Source organism: Beta vulgaris, chromosome 9 (assembly GCF_026745355.1).
Source record: "Beta vulgaris subsp. vulgaris cultivar EL10 chromosome 9, EL10.2, whole genome shotgun sequence".
Lineage (NCBI taxonomy): Eukaryota > Viridiplantae > Streptophyta > Magnoliopsida > Caryophyllales > Amaranthaceae > Beta > Beta vulgaris.
The window spans coordinates 21,628,572-21,646,933 of record NC_079210.1 but is presented as its reverse complement, the minus strand read 5'-3'; the positions used below and the strand labels follow the sequence as shown (position 1 = coordinate 21,646,933).

The window sequence follows — 18,362 nt, the reverse complement described above, 5'->3', positions numbered from 1 at the left end:
TTAGAGTTACACTCTTGAGGAGTACTACTGAACTTTTGATTACCTCTCTATCCAAAGGTTCATCATCAGCTTCACAATCCTCTTATGGGACTGGTTTTCCTTTCTTTCCTCGTGAATTTATTTTAGACTTCCTCTTTATGAATCCATATCCTCATAAAACTAGACTTTCCTCTTTTGCTAACTTGGCTTCTCTACTTTATTATGCAAAGGGAAGCACTCAAAAAATAAGTGTGATGAAAGAGTCTGATGGAGGGTAAGAGGCTAATGTGAGTATGTCCATCGTTGTAAGGAATCAATCTGCTTCTGCTAGCACTAATTATTCCTCGAACAATGAATCTTGTGAGCATATAAAACAAGAAGGATATGAGACCTCTGCTTGACCCTCGTAGAAAAATCCTTATGATCAGACTTCTGCGCATACTCTCAAACATATTTTGGAATCTCTGATTTCTCAAGGCTTTGAGTATTGGATATACCTTGCGTTGATTATGTTAAGGAAACCCTTCTTCTCCAGCAATGTAATACTGAAACAAGAGTTCAATCTCTCAAATTTTCAGCTCAAAAGCTTCAAGAAGAGGAAGCTTCTTTGGAAGCTCAAGCCAAGTCCTTAAAAACTTCATTACACAGATCCAAGATTCTTTAAGCTCTTTTGATCAGAAGCTGAAGTCTCATTAGGAGGAAATACAAGTTCTACATAATCGCTTGGCAGACATCAACAGAGAGGAGATCAATATCATCAATTAGAAGTCTTTACTCCAAATCTCCATTGATATTGAAAAGAGGAAGCTACACCAAGAGTGCACCAAGCTTGCCAATTTGTGGACATGGCTGTACAACAAATCTTGCTTCTTCCAAAGGAGAAAACTGTAATGCTTTGTCAGCCAATAAAAACCTTAGTTCACCGTTAGACAATGTTGGAACGTTAAGATATGTAATATTATTTTTAATGCTGTAATCTCAATAATCCCTAGATGTTTCAAACAATTCTGCATGTTTTTGTTGAAACACAGGATCATGTTGTTCGCATTCAAAGCTATATCTTTGATGTCGCCATCTATGTCTTTTAATAGGTATGCATTTCCAGACATATTGTTATGAATGATAAAGGGACATTACCACTTAGGTGACCATTTCCCTAACTGAGGATCTTTATAAGCTGCTTCTGGCATAAACATTTTCCAAACTTTATCGTTCTTCTGGAAGTCTATAGGCACTACTTTTTTGTTATATGCCCTACAACTTTTTCTTTTTGGATTATCATTTTGGCCAAAGCTTCTTCCTTAGCATCTAGACCATCCATTATTTCAATGGTCATTGCTTCTGAATAGTCATCTCTTGATAATCCCATCTGTTGGGCTACCCTAGATGACCTTACGTTGACTTCAACAGGGATTACTGGAGTATGTCCATAAACTAAGTTAAAAGGAGTAACTCCTGTTGCTTCCCTTTTAGAGGTCCTGTAGGCCCATAGGGCATATATCAACAATTCATCCCATTTTCTTGGATTATTATCTATTACCTTTGAGATTCCTTTTACTATGATCTTATTGGTAGCGTTAGCTTGACTGTTATCTTGAGCATAGTATGATGTTGAATGCAACTTAATAATCCCAAATTGATTATGATGCAGATCCAAAGGCATCAAGTCAAGTAGAGCCAATTTCACTTCTTGTGGAACACATGGGTTTCATTTTGAAGAGCTACAACAATGCATTTGTATGATGTGTTACTTGGCTTGAAGAAGAAACTAGTTAAACATTTTAGCTTAGTGTCATCATTAGTTAAAATGTTAGTTAAAGTAGTTGAGTTGTTAAATCTTCAATAAGTCCGAAAATACTAGGATGATTTCGGATTCCTTAGTCTTTTAATATCATGGTTGTATTTTAGGAAAGAAGTGCCTTAGCTTGGAAGACTAGTAGGCGTGTGATATCCATGTAATTAAGGAAAGATTTGTTATCTTTCCTTAAGCTTTTGTTTTCTTAAGTTCTAGCTAGATTCTAGGCTAGAATTAAGGGAGAATACTTTCCTAAAATACTCTATGTTGGCCGAATGGTTAGGTTGATTGGAGGGCAAGTTCATTCTTGTCATTATAAATAAACATGTCATGCTACCTTACAAGAGCATGAATGATTTAGACAAAAACTTTGTTATTGATTTTAAATGTCCTTGCAATTTTTTTCGACCACTACTTAATTTTCAGGATTGTTAATTAACTAGTGTTTAATCTACTTAATTCCAGGAGTGGTTTGAGTGAGATTAAGAGTTAACTAAAATATTCAGGAGTGTTTATTTTAGTTTTCATATCCGAAATTCTTTGTGTTGTTCGAAATTCTTGAGTGTTCAACTATCCTAGTTGTGCATTCATATCAAGTGGTATAAGATTTTCCAGGAGGGTGATGATAGAAGGGATTTTACTCTCTCAAGATCCAAGTAAGTTGATACTTTCACTCTTTAAAATTTCAATCTTTCGTGGGGTTAGGGTTGTTGTGCTTCTGTGTCGCGTACTGTTGGTGGCACTGTATTGATATGGAACGTGAGTTGAAGAAAATCACAAAAGCTCTTGCTGATTTAACTAAGCAACAATTTGATTTTCAAATTAAGTATAATGCGGATTCTAGTAATGTTAGTAGACTTGAAACTAGAATGGATGCAATAGATTCTATGATCACAAAGAAGATAGATGAAAATAGCATTGGATACATAGGGAACTCGGATGAGGAAGATGTTGAGGAAGTAAAGGTTGTAAAACCTAATTTCAATGATGATAGAGGGTTGAAGTTAGAGGACTTTACGGGAGACACTAATCCAGAAGATTTGCTTGAATGGATTAGACAATTGGAGAAAGTGTGTGACTATAGGGGATTTGATGATCAAAGGAGGTTCAAGATTGCTTCGGTTAGTGTTGTAGCCTAAAAAGCAATAGCTACCCTTATGACACATGACACTATTTCAGCCCTACATGTGGCATTTACTTGTGTGAAGAAAAGTACAAAGGCCTGCAGGTTCTTTGGGCTAAAGTACACTTTTCTGAAGAAAAGGTGTACTGAAAAGCTCCCTTGTGGCCCTGAAATTGTACTTAGGCCCAATAAAGTAAAGCCTGATTCAGCTAAAAGGTAAAATGTGATGGCCAATCAGCACTTGCCACGTGTCCTGATATTATTGCTCAGCCAATCAGATGCTCCCAAATTAGGGTGACATCAAGGTACATCAGTCATTTCAAACAGTATAAATAATCCTTGAAATCAGGGGAAAGGTACGTTTTTCAGAGCATAGTACTGTTATTCTGCCATAAATTCTCTCTCTCTCTACTTTCTCTCTCTAAAAGTTTCTTCATATCTCTGATATCTGACTTAAGCACTGGAGGGGGAAATACCACCCAAACCTCCAGGGTGGGTCCCTGTTTGCAGGTTGCTGGTCAGAAGTTTGTACCGGGATCCGAGCCAATCATTGTTGCACAAGTCTCCAAATTAAGAATCCGAAGTTGGGAGTTGTTGTTTTGCATTACTAGTTTTACACTATGTAACGTTTGGCGCCGTCTGTGGGGTGACGCTATAATGACGGATTGTCATTCATCTAAGGTCGCAAGGAACAGAAGTTTTAGAGTTCAGGTAGAAGACACTGTGGACAAATGAGAGGCCATCTAGAGGGTATGACTGTGACTCCAGTCATCCAGGAAAATCTTGATCATCCGATGACAATTGGTCACTTGGAGAATGTCTTAAATGATTTCCAGGCCAGAATGGCCGTTGTCATGGAAGAGCAGATTAAGAACAATATGTTGTTATTTCAGATAAGTCCAGGAGGAGAGGCAACAGAGCCACTCAAAGGGAGGTCCCAAGAGGGTCTTCAAGGGAAAGCAACCAGCTGTTAGTGACCCCAGGAAGAAGATGGACTGGAGGCTAGTAGTCCGTCCAGGAGACAATATTCCCCCTACTGGCCACAAAATGGAAACTGATGCTAGGGAATATCTGGAAGCCAAGAGGGCGGCAGCCCAGCAGCGTTCAGCCTCTAGTTCCACTCCTTATATGAAGGATCCGTCATTGAGGCTCCCATCCAGAACAGTAGGAAGAAGCCATGGACCTTCGGCTTTTCAGCCAAGGCAAGAGAAAACAGTTTTGCAGCCAATGGTGTATAGGCGTCAAGCCTTAGCGAACACCTCTTCTAATCCGGTACTAAAGGAGTACCGCCGGGAGCACATACCCATTGAGGGTCAGGTTGGGGCACTCCAGATCAATTGGCCAACTCCTTTCTCGGTCAGAATTATGGAATCCCCTCCTTTCCAAAGGTTAAGCTCCCGACCATCGAGCCTTTCGATGGAACAACAGATCCAGACGATCATCTATCAGCCTATAAGCATCAGATGTATGTCCAAGGGGTGGACAATGCTACTTGTTGTAAGAATTTCCCAGCTACGTTGAAGGGAGTAGCTCAGAAATGGTTTAACAATCTGCCGCCTAACTAGTGAACAATTTCACTGAGTTCAGTATTCTGTTCACTAGTCACTTTGTGGTAATCGTCAAGAACAAAAAACAAGCATGCACTTCGGTAAGGTAGTTCAGGGTCCTAAAGAGGCCTTGAGAGGTTATGTGAAAAGATTCAACCTAGAAGCGTTGCAGATCTAGGATTTGAATGCGGGAGTGGCGTTTGACGCCTTCATCAGAGGCTTAAGACCAAGAAGCTTTAAGTTTGATTTAGTCAAGAAGAAAATCACCACATTGACGGAAGCTTTGAAGGAAGCTGAAGCATTCATTCATGCCACGGAGGTTTGTGCTGAGGCAAAACAGCCGGAGGTAACGAAGGTAGAAAAGGCTATTGAAGCAAAAAAGAATCCGCCCAAAAAAGCTGAAACTTGGGCAATGACTTCTTTGACCATCTCGTCCAAGAGGAGTAGGCGGTCTGAGCCGGCGGCCTCAGTTGAACCTATAGAGTTCAACAAAGATTAATATTCCATTCTTATGGAAATTAAAGATCAGCATGAGTTAAAGGCGCCGGCCGAAATGAAGACGCCCTACCGTAACAGAGACAAAAGCAAGTATTGTAATTTCCACAAGGATTGTGGACATGAAACCAATGAATGCAAGCACTTGAAGAGAGCATTAGAAGATTTGGCCCGAAAGGGTAAGATGAACAACTATCTACCTTCGTCAGGAATGAAATTCCAGAAAAGAGATAACCGTCAAGGAAGAAAGATGGATGGTGATAGCACGGATGATGATGCTGTAATGGTCATTTCAGGAGGATTTGCGGCCGGAGGTCCAACCAATCGCGGCCACAAAAACTATTTAAGGGAACTCAGTCAGGTTATGCTCACTAACCAGGCCGAGTCTGACCCTTTCCCAAAATAGTAGTCAGCGAGCTGGACCGAGGTAAGATAAGGACGTCGCATGATGACCCCCTAGTTGTGGAAATGAAGATTGCCAACCTCAGGGTTAGGCGAATTCTGATTGATACCGAAAGCACTACTGATATAATCAGTGCTGATTGTTTGTCTCGATTGAAGTTTGATAAACATGACCTGGTGCCTGTAAATCACCCTATAATCGGTTTCGGCGGAGGGATCATCCATCCCATGGGGACCGTCACTCTACCCGTCAGGGTTGGGGAGAAGGATGATGCCCGGACGCTTTTTGTTAAATTTTTGGTAGTACGAGACTTACCGCTTATAATGTCATTCTCGGACGACCTACCTTAAATCACATCAAGGCAGTTATTGTGACCCACTTAATGCTAATGAAGTTTGAGTGTGATGGGGGGAAGATTGGATCTCTCTATGGAGATTAGCAAGCTGCTAGAGAATGCTACCTTACCACTCTCAAACCATCATCATGGAAAGAAAAGGCAGAGCATCCAAAGGTCCGGGAAGATGACTTGGCCGAGAAGGTAAAGGGTCAGATTGTTGAGTTAAAGCAAGAAGTGAAGAAGGTTCAAAGGCTACCTCTTCCTGAGAGCAAGCCGTCAATGCTCTTCCCCAGCAAGAAAAGAAAGTGTTTGGCAATTAAAGAATAAAAGAATTCATCTGAGGAGGTTATGGCAATAATGAGCCTGGGACTAGAACGTCCGGAGCCGGTAGAAAGTCCAGTAGAAATCTATTTAAGATCAGATCGTCTAGAAAGGACATTGAAGATAGGGTCCATCTTGAATTTTGATACGATAGAGGAAATGCCTGGGATAGATTATGAGGTGGCAGTGCATAGGCTAAATATTGAGCCGGGGCAGAAGCCCATCCGGCAGAAGAAGAGGCATCTTGGGCCGGCCAGGAATCAGGCCGTTGACCAAGAGGTTCAAAAGCTGCTCAAATCTAAGTTTATCCGTGAAACTTATTATCTAGATTGGGTAGCAAATGTTGTGATGGTTCCGAAGCCGAATGACACATGGAGGATCTGCGTTGATTGTCATATTTAAACAAGGCTTGTCCTAAGGACAACTTTCCGTTGCCCAAGATTGATCGGCTGGTTGATTCTACAGCAGGTCATGCACTACTGAGATTCATGGACACTTACTCAGGTTTCCACCAGATTCCCATGTGGCCAGACGACCAAGATAAAACTTCTTTCATCATAGAGAAAGGGTTGTATGGCTGGCTCCGGATGCCCTTCGACCTGAGAAATGCGCCGGCCACCTTTCAAAGGCTTATCAACACTGTGTTTCAGCCACAACTTGGGAGAAATATGGAAGCTTATATCGACGATATGATCGTCAAGAGTCGAGAAGAAAAAGATCATCTGGACGATTTAAGGTAATCTTTCCTCACTTTGAGGAAGTACAAGTTGAAGCTCAATCCGCAGAAATGCGTATTCGGCGTAGTAGCTGGGAAGTTTCTGGGGTTTTTGGTCGATCAGCGAGGGATTGAGGCCAAACCCGACAAAATTCAAGCAATCATGAATATGACCTCGCCGTCTAAGGTCAAAGAAGTTCAGCATCTGACGGGATGTTTGGCTGCCCTTGGACGGTTTCTTTCAAAATCAGGGGACAAATGTCACAATTTCTTTGCAACCATAAAAAAGAATGCCAAGTTTGAATGGACGGCAGAACCTGAGGCTGCGCTTCAGCAAGTTAAAGATCGTCTTCGGCAGCTGCCTAGGCTGATCAGTCCGACCGAGGGAGAAAAACTGTACGTTTACCTGGCCATGTCTCCATTCGCGGTAAGTGCTGTTCTCTTGGCTGAGAGGGACTCAGTACAAATACCCGTCTATTTTGTTAGCCATGTCTTGAAAGACGCGGAGGGCAGGTATTCGTCCATTGAGAAGTTTGGCCTGGCGCTGTTGATGGCCAGCCGGAAGTTAAGGCCTTACTTTCTAGCCCATAGCATTCTTGTTTATACAGATCAGCCACTGAGGCAAGTGTTGCATAAGATGGACGCATCTGGCCGAATATTGAAATGGGCCGTTGAGCTCAATATGTCTGACTTAACATTCGAGCCTCGAAAGGCAATTAAGGGGCAAGCTCTAGCAGATTTTATTGTAGAGCTTACCCGGCCTATTGTAACAACCCATATTTTTAAGCATATTTTAAATTAAGTAATTGTGTTTATTAGTTTAACTAAGCTTTATATCAAAGAAAGATTACTAAGAATTATTATTTTAAATACAATTACGATGATGTGGATTTTATCAAATTGAGGTATTTAGTAAAAGGTTTTAAGTTTAAAAAGAAAATAAAAAGAAAAAGAAAAAGAAAACCCATTTGTGACTTAATAAGGAGTAGCCACAAAATTGCATTTGCTGTGAACTTCTCATATCTTCTTTGACAAATTAAAATCCCAACTTCCTTCTTCACTCAAAACCCATCAACATTTCAAGACATTCTCTTTCCTCTCCTCTGTCATCCGGGTGTCAAAAACAAGTGAGGACAACAAACTCAAACCCTTGAGTTGTCAATTTTTCTAACGCCAAATCTGATGCTTAAGCTTTATAATTAGCAAAATCAGTCTCAAATACTTCTTATGGAGTAGAGGAATCAAAAGAAATCCCAAATTCTTGAGTTGTCATTCTCGGATCCTCTCACTCACTCAAATTGTTTGGCCGTTAAGTTGGACGCTGTCATCGGGTCTCACCGGAGGTCTGCGGTGCTATTGTCGGCTGGGCTTCTGCCTCCTTCCTTTTTCTGTCGATTTTGTCGATGTTGTTCCAGCTATTCCATCGTTGCTGCAACATTTTCTCTCTCCTCTGTTTCGGTACGATGCCTCTGCCACTGTTTTCTCTCTCTTCGTGGTTGTTGCTGCAGCTTTGGTGCCGTGAGTTGTGCGACGGTGCTGGTGGTGCACTGAGTATCAGTCGCTGCTACCGCGGTGTTCTTTGCCGGCGAGTTGTCGTCATTGTCATGGATTGCTGGTGTCGTGGTCGGCAGTGTCGTGGTGTAGATTGTTTTTAATTTCGTTTTCTCTCTCCTCTATTGTTGTGGTGCTGCATGGCTGCTTCCTTCTTGTTGTTCGTCCCTGCTTTTGAGCAGAGGTACAATACTTCTCTCCTTAAAACAGTTCACTTAAAGATTGTGATTATTTGTTTTGATTAATTAAGTTAGGCCTAAAACTGATTTTGCTATACAAATATGTTTATGATTTGTAAATTGAAAATCAGTTTTAATTGGATTTTTGTTTTGAAGATTTGAATTTGATTAGCAAATTGATTGTGGAACATGAGTCTAATTATGGAGTATTTGTTCTTTGATGGTTTCTTGGTTTGGAAATGATTTGTCGTGATGTTAATGGGACCTTGATTAGTTAAGTCAAGTAATTCAGGTATTAAGAGTCTGTATGTTTGAAAATTATTAAGAATGAGTATTAATAGTTGGTGTTATTGTTGAGGTGTATTTCGAATGTTGTTGGTGAATCTCAAAGAGGTTAAAGAAGCTTGGAGGTTTTCGATTATTGGATTGAAGATTAAGAAATTAGAATTCGTATGAGGTAACCTTTATGTTCAGCAAAAATGAATTTACATGCCCATATTGTATTGTGTTTCAATATCATACATTGCTTATAGTCATGGCCATGGTTATAGATGCATATTTATAAGTTAATTGTAAATTGATACTTGATGGTTATGAAAGAATAATACTTTGGTTATGTTATTGGAATTGTTCGAAAACTATAAAGTATTCTAAAAATGTGATTTGAGTATGATAATGAGAAAATGTTTCGAAATGGTTTTAGCTGGCTTAGTTTACGAACTGAAATGAATAGTGGGCAAGGTACAGGTGGAGTAAAATAATTCGTATATGAGTTAAGACCAGATAAGGTCGAATATTATGTTAAGTTATGTTATAAGCCTGTACTTGCCAGCGATTTATGTAATGTGACTAAGCTATGCCAGCAATAGATGTAAAAGACGAATTATTTCCGAACTATTACCAAGTTTGTTTCTGATATGAAAAATGTTTACGAACCAAAACCGTTTTGACGGGCTGAAGTAAAGTTACTGAGTTTTTCGCTCATTTTAGTTTGTTTTTGTTTTGTATTTTCTTCTGTAATTTGCAGGTTTGTATTGGGAGCTCATAGTGGATCAGAAATAAAGAATTGGTGATAAAAATGAAGTTAGATATGGAATATATAATTGTTGAATATTAAGTTCTCATTTGATATTTAAGTATTGTACTGTTTTGGGATTCGAGTAATGTATTATAAAATCAGATATTGGTTTTGAGGACGATGTGTTGTGGGCCCTGACCCACAGGTCCAGGATCGTTTTATAGTTATGTGTTCCGCTGCGAGTTAATGTAATTCGAGGTTATTAAGCGTTGATTGAATTTTATGAATGTTAAGTATGATTAGCTAGCAGCTCGGAAGTGCGGGCTGTTACAGGTTAGTGTAACAACCCATATTTTTAAGCGTGTTTTAAATTAAGTAATTGTGTTTATTAGTTTAACTAAGCTTTATATCAAACAAAGATTACTAAGAATTATTATTTTAAATACAATTACGATGATGTGGATTTTATCAAATTGAGGTATTTAGTAAAAGATTTTAAGTTTAAAAAGAAAATAAAAAGAAAAAGAAAAAGAAAAAGAAAAAGAAAAAGAAAACCCATTTGTGACTTAATAAGGAGTAGCCACAAAATTGCATTTGCTGTGAACTTCTCATATCTTCTTTGACAAATTAAAATCCCAACTTCCTTCTTCACTCAAAACCCATCACCATTTCAAGACATTCTCTTTCCTCTCCTTTGTCATCCGGGTGTCAAAAACAAGTGAGGACAACAAACTCAAACCCTTGAGTTGTCAATTTTTCTAACGCCAAATCTGATGCTTAAGCTTTATAATTAGCAAAATCAGTCTCAAATACTTCTTATGGAGTAGAGGAAATCAAAGAAATCCCAAATTCTTGAGTTGTCATTCTCGGATCCTCTCACTCACTCAAATTGTTTGTGCCGTTAAGTTGGACGCTGCCATCGGGTCTCACCGGAGGTCTGCCGGTGCTATTGTCGGCTGGGCTTCTGCCTCCTTCCTTTTTCTGTCGGTTTTGTCGATGTTGTTCCAGCTATTCCATCGTTGCTGCAACATTTTCTCTCTCCTCTGTTTCGGTATGATGCCTCTGCCACTGTTTTCTCTCTCTTCGTGGTTGTTGCTGCAGCTTTGGTGCCGTGAGTTGTGCGACGGTGCTGGTGGTGCACTGAGTATCAGTCGCTGCTACCGCGGTGTTCTTTGCCGGCGAGTTGTCGTCATTGTCATGGATTGCTGGTGTCATGGTCGGCAGTGTCGTGGTGTAGATTGTTTTTAATTTCGTTTTCTCTCTCCTCTATTGTTGTGGTGCTGCCATGGCTGCTTCCTTCTTGTTGTTCGTCCCTGCTTTTGAGCAGAGGTACAATACTTCTCTCCTTAAAACAGTTCACTTAAAGATTGTGATTATTTGTTTTGATTAATTAAGTTAGGCCTAAAACTGATTTTGCTATACAAATATGTTTGATTTGTAAATTGAAAATCAGTTTTAATTGGATTTTTGTTTTGAAGATTTGAATTTGATTAGCAAATTGATTGTGGAACATGAGTCTAATTATGGAGTATTTGTTCTTTGATGGTTTCTTGGTTTGGAAATGATTTGTCGTGATGTTAATGGACCTTGATTAGTTAAGTCAAGTAATTCAGGTATTAAGAGTCTGTATGTTTGAAAATTATTAAGAATGAGTATTAATAGTTGGTGTTATTGTTGAGGTGTATTTCGAATGTTGTTGGTGAATCTCAAAGAGGTTAAAGAAGCTTGGAGGTTTTCGATTATTGGATTGAAGATTAAGAAATTAGAATTCGTATGAGGTAACCTTTATGTTCAGCAAAAAATGAATTTACATGCCCATATTGTATTGTGTTTCAATATCATACATTGCTTATAGTCATGGCCATGGTTATAGATGCATATTTATAAGTTAATTGTAAATTGATACTTGATGGTTATGAAAGAATAATACTTTGGTTATGTTATTGGAATTGTTCGAAAACTATAAAGTATTCTAAAAATGTGATTTGTGTATGATAATGAGAAAATGTTTCGAAATGGTTTTAGCTGGCTTAGTTTACGAACTGAAATGAATAGTGGGCAAGGTACAGGTGGAGTAAAATAATTCCTATATGAGTTAAGACCAGATAAGGTCGAATATTATGTTAAGTTATGTTATAAGCCTGTACTTGCCAGCGATTTATGTAATGTGACTAAGCTACGCCAACAATAGATGTAAAAGACGAATTATTTCCGAACTATTACCAAGTTTGTTTCTGATATGAAAAATGTTTACGAACCAAAACCGTTTTGACGGGCTGAAGTAAAGTTACTGAGTTTTTCGCTCATTTTAGTTTGTTTTTGTTTTGTATTTTCTTCTGTAATTTGCAGGTTTGTATTGGGAGCTCATAGTGGATCAGAAATAAAGAATTGGTGATAAAAATTAAGTTAGATATAGAATATATAATTGTTGAATATTAAGTTCTCATTTGATATTTAAGTATTGTACTGTTTTGGGATTCGAGTAATGTATTATAAAATCAGATATTGGTTTTGAGGACGATGTGTTGTGGGCCCTGACCACGTCCAGGATCGTTTTATAGTTATGTGTTCCGCTGCGAGTTAATGTAATTCGAGGTTATTAAGCGTTGATTGAATTTTATGAATGTTAAGTATGATTAGCTAGCAGCTCGGAAGTGCGGGCTGTTACACCTATGGTAGAAAGCGTCCAAGACCCAGCAGAGGGAAGGAAGCATTGGACCCTTATGGTAGACGGTTCATCTACTGCGAATGGATGCGGGGCTGGAATCATTTTCCAATCACCTGAAGGGGATAAATTTGAATATGCAATGAAGTTCCAATTCCAGGCCTCAAACAACGAGGCAGAGTATGAAGCTCTCTTAGCCGGCATAAAAATGTGCAAAGTGGTTGGGGCCCTGGAGATTGAGGCTAAAACTGACACTCTGCTGGTGGTCAGTCAAGTGAACGGGGATTTTGAGTGTAAGGAGGCGTCCATGGGTAAATATATGAACTTGATAAAAGAGGAGATCAAGTCTTTGAAACGATTCGTCCTAGATCAGGTGCCTAGATCAGAAAACCATCAGGCTGATGCTCTCTCTAAGCTAGCCAGTTCGGCTGAAGGGGATGTCCCTAGAACAGTCTTCTGGGAGGTCAAGGCGGCCAAGAGCATTGATGCTGAGGAAGCTCTGATTCTCAGCCGGGAAGATGAGTGGATGAGTCCCATTATTGAGTTCAAGAAGACTGGTCGGTTGCCTCTTGATCCTTTAGAAGCTAAGTATGTGAAGGCTAGGGACAAGTGGTTCGAGCTGTGCAATGAGACTCTATATAAAAAATCCTTCAACCGGCCTCTTCTTAAGTGCATCAGCAGAAAGGAGGGATTGGACGTTTTAAAAGAGCTGCATGAAGGAGCTTGTGCTTCCCACATTGGAGGGAGAGAGTTAGGAGAAAAGGCTATGAGGACTGGTTATTTTTGGCCGACCTTGAAAGAAGAAGCCTTGCTCTATGCCATGAAATGTGATAGTTGCCAAAAGCATGGCAACATCTATCAGAAGCCGTCCAATTACTTGACTCCAATCCTCTTCCCTCTTCCCTTTGCTAAATGGGGAATGGACATTCTTGGCCCATTTCCTATTGCTGCCGGCCAGAAAAAGTTTGTAATAGTAGCTGTTGACTACTTTACAAAATGGGTTGAAGCCAAAGCATTAAGAGGCATTACCACCAATGACGTCAAAGGGTTCATCTGGAAGAACCTCATCACAAGGTTTGGTATGCCCCAGTCGATCGTCTTTGACAATGGACTGCAGTTTGAGACACCCAAGCTTCGTCAATGGTTGGCCGATCAAGGAATCAAAGCTCACTTTGCTGCAGTGGCTCATCCACAGGCCAATGGGCAAGTTGAGGCTTTTAATAAGATCTTGTCGGCCGGGATAAAAAAGAAGTTAGATAATGCGAGAGGACTTTGGTGGAAAGAATTGCAGCTGGTCTTATGGTCAATAAGGACAAAGGCCAAGAACTCCACAGGAGAGACTCCATTCATGCTGGTATATGGCTCTGAGGCCGTCCTTCCTATAGAGATTGAAGAACCGACCCTGAGGGTGATGATGTATTCAGAAGATGCTAACTGGGCAGCTCTTCGGACGGCTTTGGACTTAGTTCCCAAAGTCAGGGGCAATGCATTGGTTAGAATGCAACTTTACAAGTTAAGAATGGCGAGGGAGTTTAACAAAAGAGTTGCAAGGTGTCCATTGAAGCTTGGAGACCTCGTCTTGAGGAAGATGGAATCAGTCGGCCGAGCCAAGGAACTAGGAAAGCTCACCCCTAATTGGGAAGGACCCTACAGAATAATCGAAGTAGTTCAGAATGACACCTTTTGTCTGGAAGGCAAGGACGGGCGTTCTATTCCTAGGACGTGGAATTCTGATACTTTGATGAAATACTTTGTTTAGGGCATCTTGACAAATTGTAATCTACTCTTAATGCATTACAATGAAAAAAAGTAGAATGTATACATGTACCTTGACTATCCGTCAAGCAAAATTCATATAATACAACTCTACTTCTCTATGACTCTCTGTTTGATTTATTTGCTTAAGTTATATACTATCATCCAAGCTAACTAACAACAAGCAAGCAGCAAATAAATACACCTTCCATTAGGAGATCGGCTGAACATGTTATCATCCTAAAATGGATAATTACATAAAATTGGCCGCTTGTTTAGTTAAAGAGTTAAACATCTCCTAAACAAGGTCGGCTGGAATTAGGACGCCTTAGTAAAGGTATCCTACCTTTCGTCCAAAAGCCAAAAACATAGAAATAACAACCTTAGTAAAGGAACAAGTTATTTCATAATTTAACAAAGATGGACGGGTTGCAATCACCCTCATAAAAACGTCAAGTTATTTAGAAATTATGGCCTTTTCTCCTTCTTGAACAAAAGAAAAGTTATCAAAACCTCCTCGTCCAAGAAGGGGGGCATATAGGGGCATAATTTAAAGATGACTAAGTCTTTGTCCAATGACGAATGATTATCCAGATTCAGGCCGAACTAGTTATTAACTTAGCAGTTTTTAAACTCACAAGTTTTTGCACGTCCTGACTCCTACTCGTCGAGAAAAGAGCTATTGGTTCAGACGAAGTAGGTTATGACGGAGCTAATGGTTCAGATGAAGTATGATAAGACGAATTGCTTTCATACTTGAACATTAAAGTTTAGGCAATTGATAAATGTCTTGACTTACTCGGCCAAAAAGAGCTGTTGGATCATCTGAAGTATGATAAGACAAATTGCTTTTGTATGATAAGACGATTGAAAAAGATAATTTTCGTAGATGACAAAAGGATTACAAGCTAATCTAAAAACTAGATTACAAGCTAATCTAAAGCAAAAGTAAAAAAAAAAAATACAAGTGGCCTGCGGCCAAAATTGAAAGCGGAGAAGCTACGCGTTAGGAGGGGTGCCATTCTCTTCGTCCTGGGCCTCAACATCATCTTCTTCTTCTTCGTCTTCGGAAGACTCTTGGAAGACGGGGGGTTCTTCCCCTTTGATGTTGGCTCTGTGCAGGCTTTCTTGAAATTCTAGCCGGCGAGCATACCTGGGATATCCTCCTCCTCGGCCATCATTCCAAAGGCCTGCACGACCCAGTCCTTTGAGGTATCAATGATGGTATTCATGGCCTCCTTGGCCACATTTACCGTGGCCGTGACTTTGGCTCTTAAGGCTTGGTTTTTCACCCTAAGGACGAGGTTCTCTCTGAAAAACTCGGCAGCCATTGTCATGACTGAGTTTCTCTCGTCCTTAAGAGAACGTTCCAGGGCCGCCTTCTCGTCCAGCAGTTCGGTCAGCCGAAGGAGATAAGTTTTATTTTGAGACTCAAGCTCGGCCGACCGTTTTTCCCAAGCTATCTTGGACTGCTGGTGCAACACCTCCTGCTCGGCCATGGCATACTGAGCATTGTCAGCTGCGTCCATCACGCCATGGACGAGCTTCTTATTCTCCTTCCTAAGCAATCTTGCCTAGTCTTTAGTTATCATGCTGCGAGCAAAGAGCTGAAAATGAAAAAAAAGACGAAGATATGTCAGGACGGTTGTATAAGCAGATAAAAAATTCTAAGTATAAAAGACAAGCGTTGAAAGAAGAAGGATGTACCTCAGCAGCAAGTTGAGACATGTAGCCTACATGTCCTGATGATGCTCCCCTCCACCCCTTGATGTAAGGTTCAGGGAAGCATTTGAAAAGCTCCAGCTTGAGCTTCTCGCGGTCAGCCAATGACATCTTCCCAAAAGCAGCGGAAGATTCATCGTCTGAAAGGATGGGAGAGCCGTCAGGGGCTGGTCCTTTCCCTTTATCTGAAAGAGGAGACTCGTCAATATTTCGCACCGGGATAACCACGACTTGTTTGTTGGACGGACTCATCGGACGCCTGCCAACCTGCAGTGTTCTAACTATATTTGAGTAACAAGACTCACCAGATGAACGGGAGGCCGTCCTAAAAGCCTCCGACATCTGCCCTACTAGTTTGGCGACCGGTCCAGTAAAAGCAGATCCCTCCAAAGCCGTGTCCGGCTGAGAGGGTTTAACCTCGGATCTGTCCACTGGAGCAACCATCTCAGGTTGCTCAGATTGATCGATAGGGCCGGTGTAGGTAACCAAAGCCCTCTCCTCGACGACTGGAGGATCATCCTCGGCCGGGATGACAATCTCGACTTTGGGAATCAGCCGAGAAGGTTTCTTCTTCTTGGCCGTAAAGCCTTTGGATTTTTTGGGTGGAGGAGCGTCGCCAGCTGCGGCTGGCCTCTTCTTAGATACCGTTTTTTCCGCCAACGCATTGGACGTTGGGGAATTTTTCTGAAAGATAAACAAAGTCAATAAGAAAAGCGGCATGGGATATTTTATTAGACGAGGCACGCCTAAAAGAGGCGCCCGTCCAGAGGAAAAAAACTGAGGCAAGTTCAAGGAAATTGGCGAGGAAGCTCGTCCAAAAGGAATCGTAAGACGGTCTGCCTTTGGCAAAAGCAAACCGTCCAAAGAAAGTCTAGGACGCTCTGCTCCTTGAAGAAGGAGCTCGTCCTAAGGCATCTAGGACGATCTGGCTTAGGCACAAGCAAATCGTCCAAAGAAAGTCTAGGACGCTCTGCTCCTTGAAGAAGGAGCTCGTCCTAAGGCATCTAGGACGATCTGCCTTAGGCAGAAGCAAATCGTCCAAAGAAATTCTAGGACGCTCTGCCCCTTGAATCAGCAGCTCGTTCTAAGGCATCTAGGACGGTCTGCCGTTGGCAGAAGGAAACCGTCCAAGGATAGCCTAGGACGCTCTGCTCCTTGAAGCAGGAGTTTGTCCAAAGACACTTGGAGTTTTTCCTCTTGCAGAAGAAGACCGTCCTAGTATAACCTAGGACGTCCAAAAAAAAAAAAAATTTGTACCAGCGTGTCTGCTCTCTTTTCAGCACCAGTCTTGCTGAACTCCTTCTAGAGGGAGTCTGTGAATTTGGACGCGCTCATATCTCCCTTCCAAGACTTTCTTAGTTTCGCCTTGGCCGAATCAGCATAAAAAAAGAAAGCCTGGTGAAATCCTCAAACTTAGGACGAAGCGGTTTACATAGAGTTTATCGAAGGGTATACCTCTATCCGCGGCCGGCCTCAAACCGGCCGCGACCAAGAAATCGTCGCTGTAAAACATCTCCTTGAAAGGGATCCAGTTGGACGGACCCTTGAAGGAGATGTCATTGATGGAATATTCTGAGACCTTAAAATATTCCATCAACTCCTCAGCCGAGCTGTTCTCCAGCTCTAGAAAGGACGTTGTTCGTCCAGTGTTGGTAGCGCTCCAGCTAGTAAAGCGATATCGTCTGGCTACCGCCTCGTTCGGAGCTTGGACGAACAAGAACTCGACCTTCCAAGCATGCATCTTGGACGTCTTGTCCCAAGACGTCATGTAGCCTTGCCGATTGCAAACGCTAACCCAAGCCCCATTAACAGTTTTGGGGACCTTGGAGACATAGTGCATTTGTAAGAAAGCCGCCAGGGACGGGTCGACGCCCTTAAACTCACAGACGGCTATAAAAGTTAGGATGTTTTACCATGAATTTGGGGCAAGTTGATTGAGTCCTATGTTGTAGTAATAAAGAAGTCGAGTGATAAAGGGATGAAGAGGAAAACGCAGTCCGGCATCTAAGGCCAGACGATAGACAACGAAATGGCCAACAGGAGCACTAAGTATAGTGTCCTCCCGGCTAGGAAGAACAAACCGATACCCCGGCATGGGTATGGCTGAAGAAAGGTGGATAAGATGGCGACCTACTCGTCCTAGCCAGCCACTTTCGGCCAGGATATATCTAGGGTCAGACAAGGGGCCAAGGCGCCGCCTTATGTCAGAAGAGGTGGTGGATGGCTCGTCTGAGTCGCTAGCGGCGGCAGAAGAGGTTTCGGCCTCATTCGACTCATCTGAGGCCACCCTAGGATTTGACGGGTTAGGCTCTAGAGAGCCCTGAACTCCAGATTCCTCCTGGACGAGTTCAGGAGACGGGCTTGGGTTGGCAGGACGAGCGCTCTGGACTTCTCGCTCTTCATCAGCGGGAATCTGTCCAGTTGATGCCTCCTTTTCTGAGCTAGAGGCCGGCATGTTAACCCCTCTTCTGATACGAGCCGTCTGCTTGACGCGCGCCAGATTACCCTGCACAGGTACAGACTGGGTCGTCTGACTATGTCGTCCATGGCTAAAGAAAAAGAATGCATGTCCGGCAGAGATAGGTCAAACTCTAGAAGATGCCGACGAAGCCAGGCCCTCTCTTCTAGGGTTAGCACCAACCCTTGAGCGGCCGGGAATGTTCGATGAAGAGGACGAATCCATTTTCTTAAAATATGCTTGAAAATATAAAGGAAATGAATGAAGAAATACCTGTAGATGAAAGCTGGGACGAATGT

At 41.6% G+C, this 18,362-nt stretch overlaps 1 protein-coding gene across 1 annotated transcript; it reads right to left on the bottom strand.

The window, feature by feature from the left end:
• Positions 1 to 1,213: 1,213 nt before the first annotated feature.
• Positions 1,214 to 1,642, bottom strand: LOC125493274 (uncharacterized). The gene has a single exon (XM_048636464.1). The coding sequence runs from the start codon at positions 1,640 to 1,642 to the stop codon at positions 1,214 to 1,216; it is 429 nt and encodes a 142-aa protein (XP_048492421.1).
• Positions 1,643 to 18,362: the final 16,720 nt, after the last annotated feature.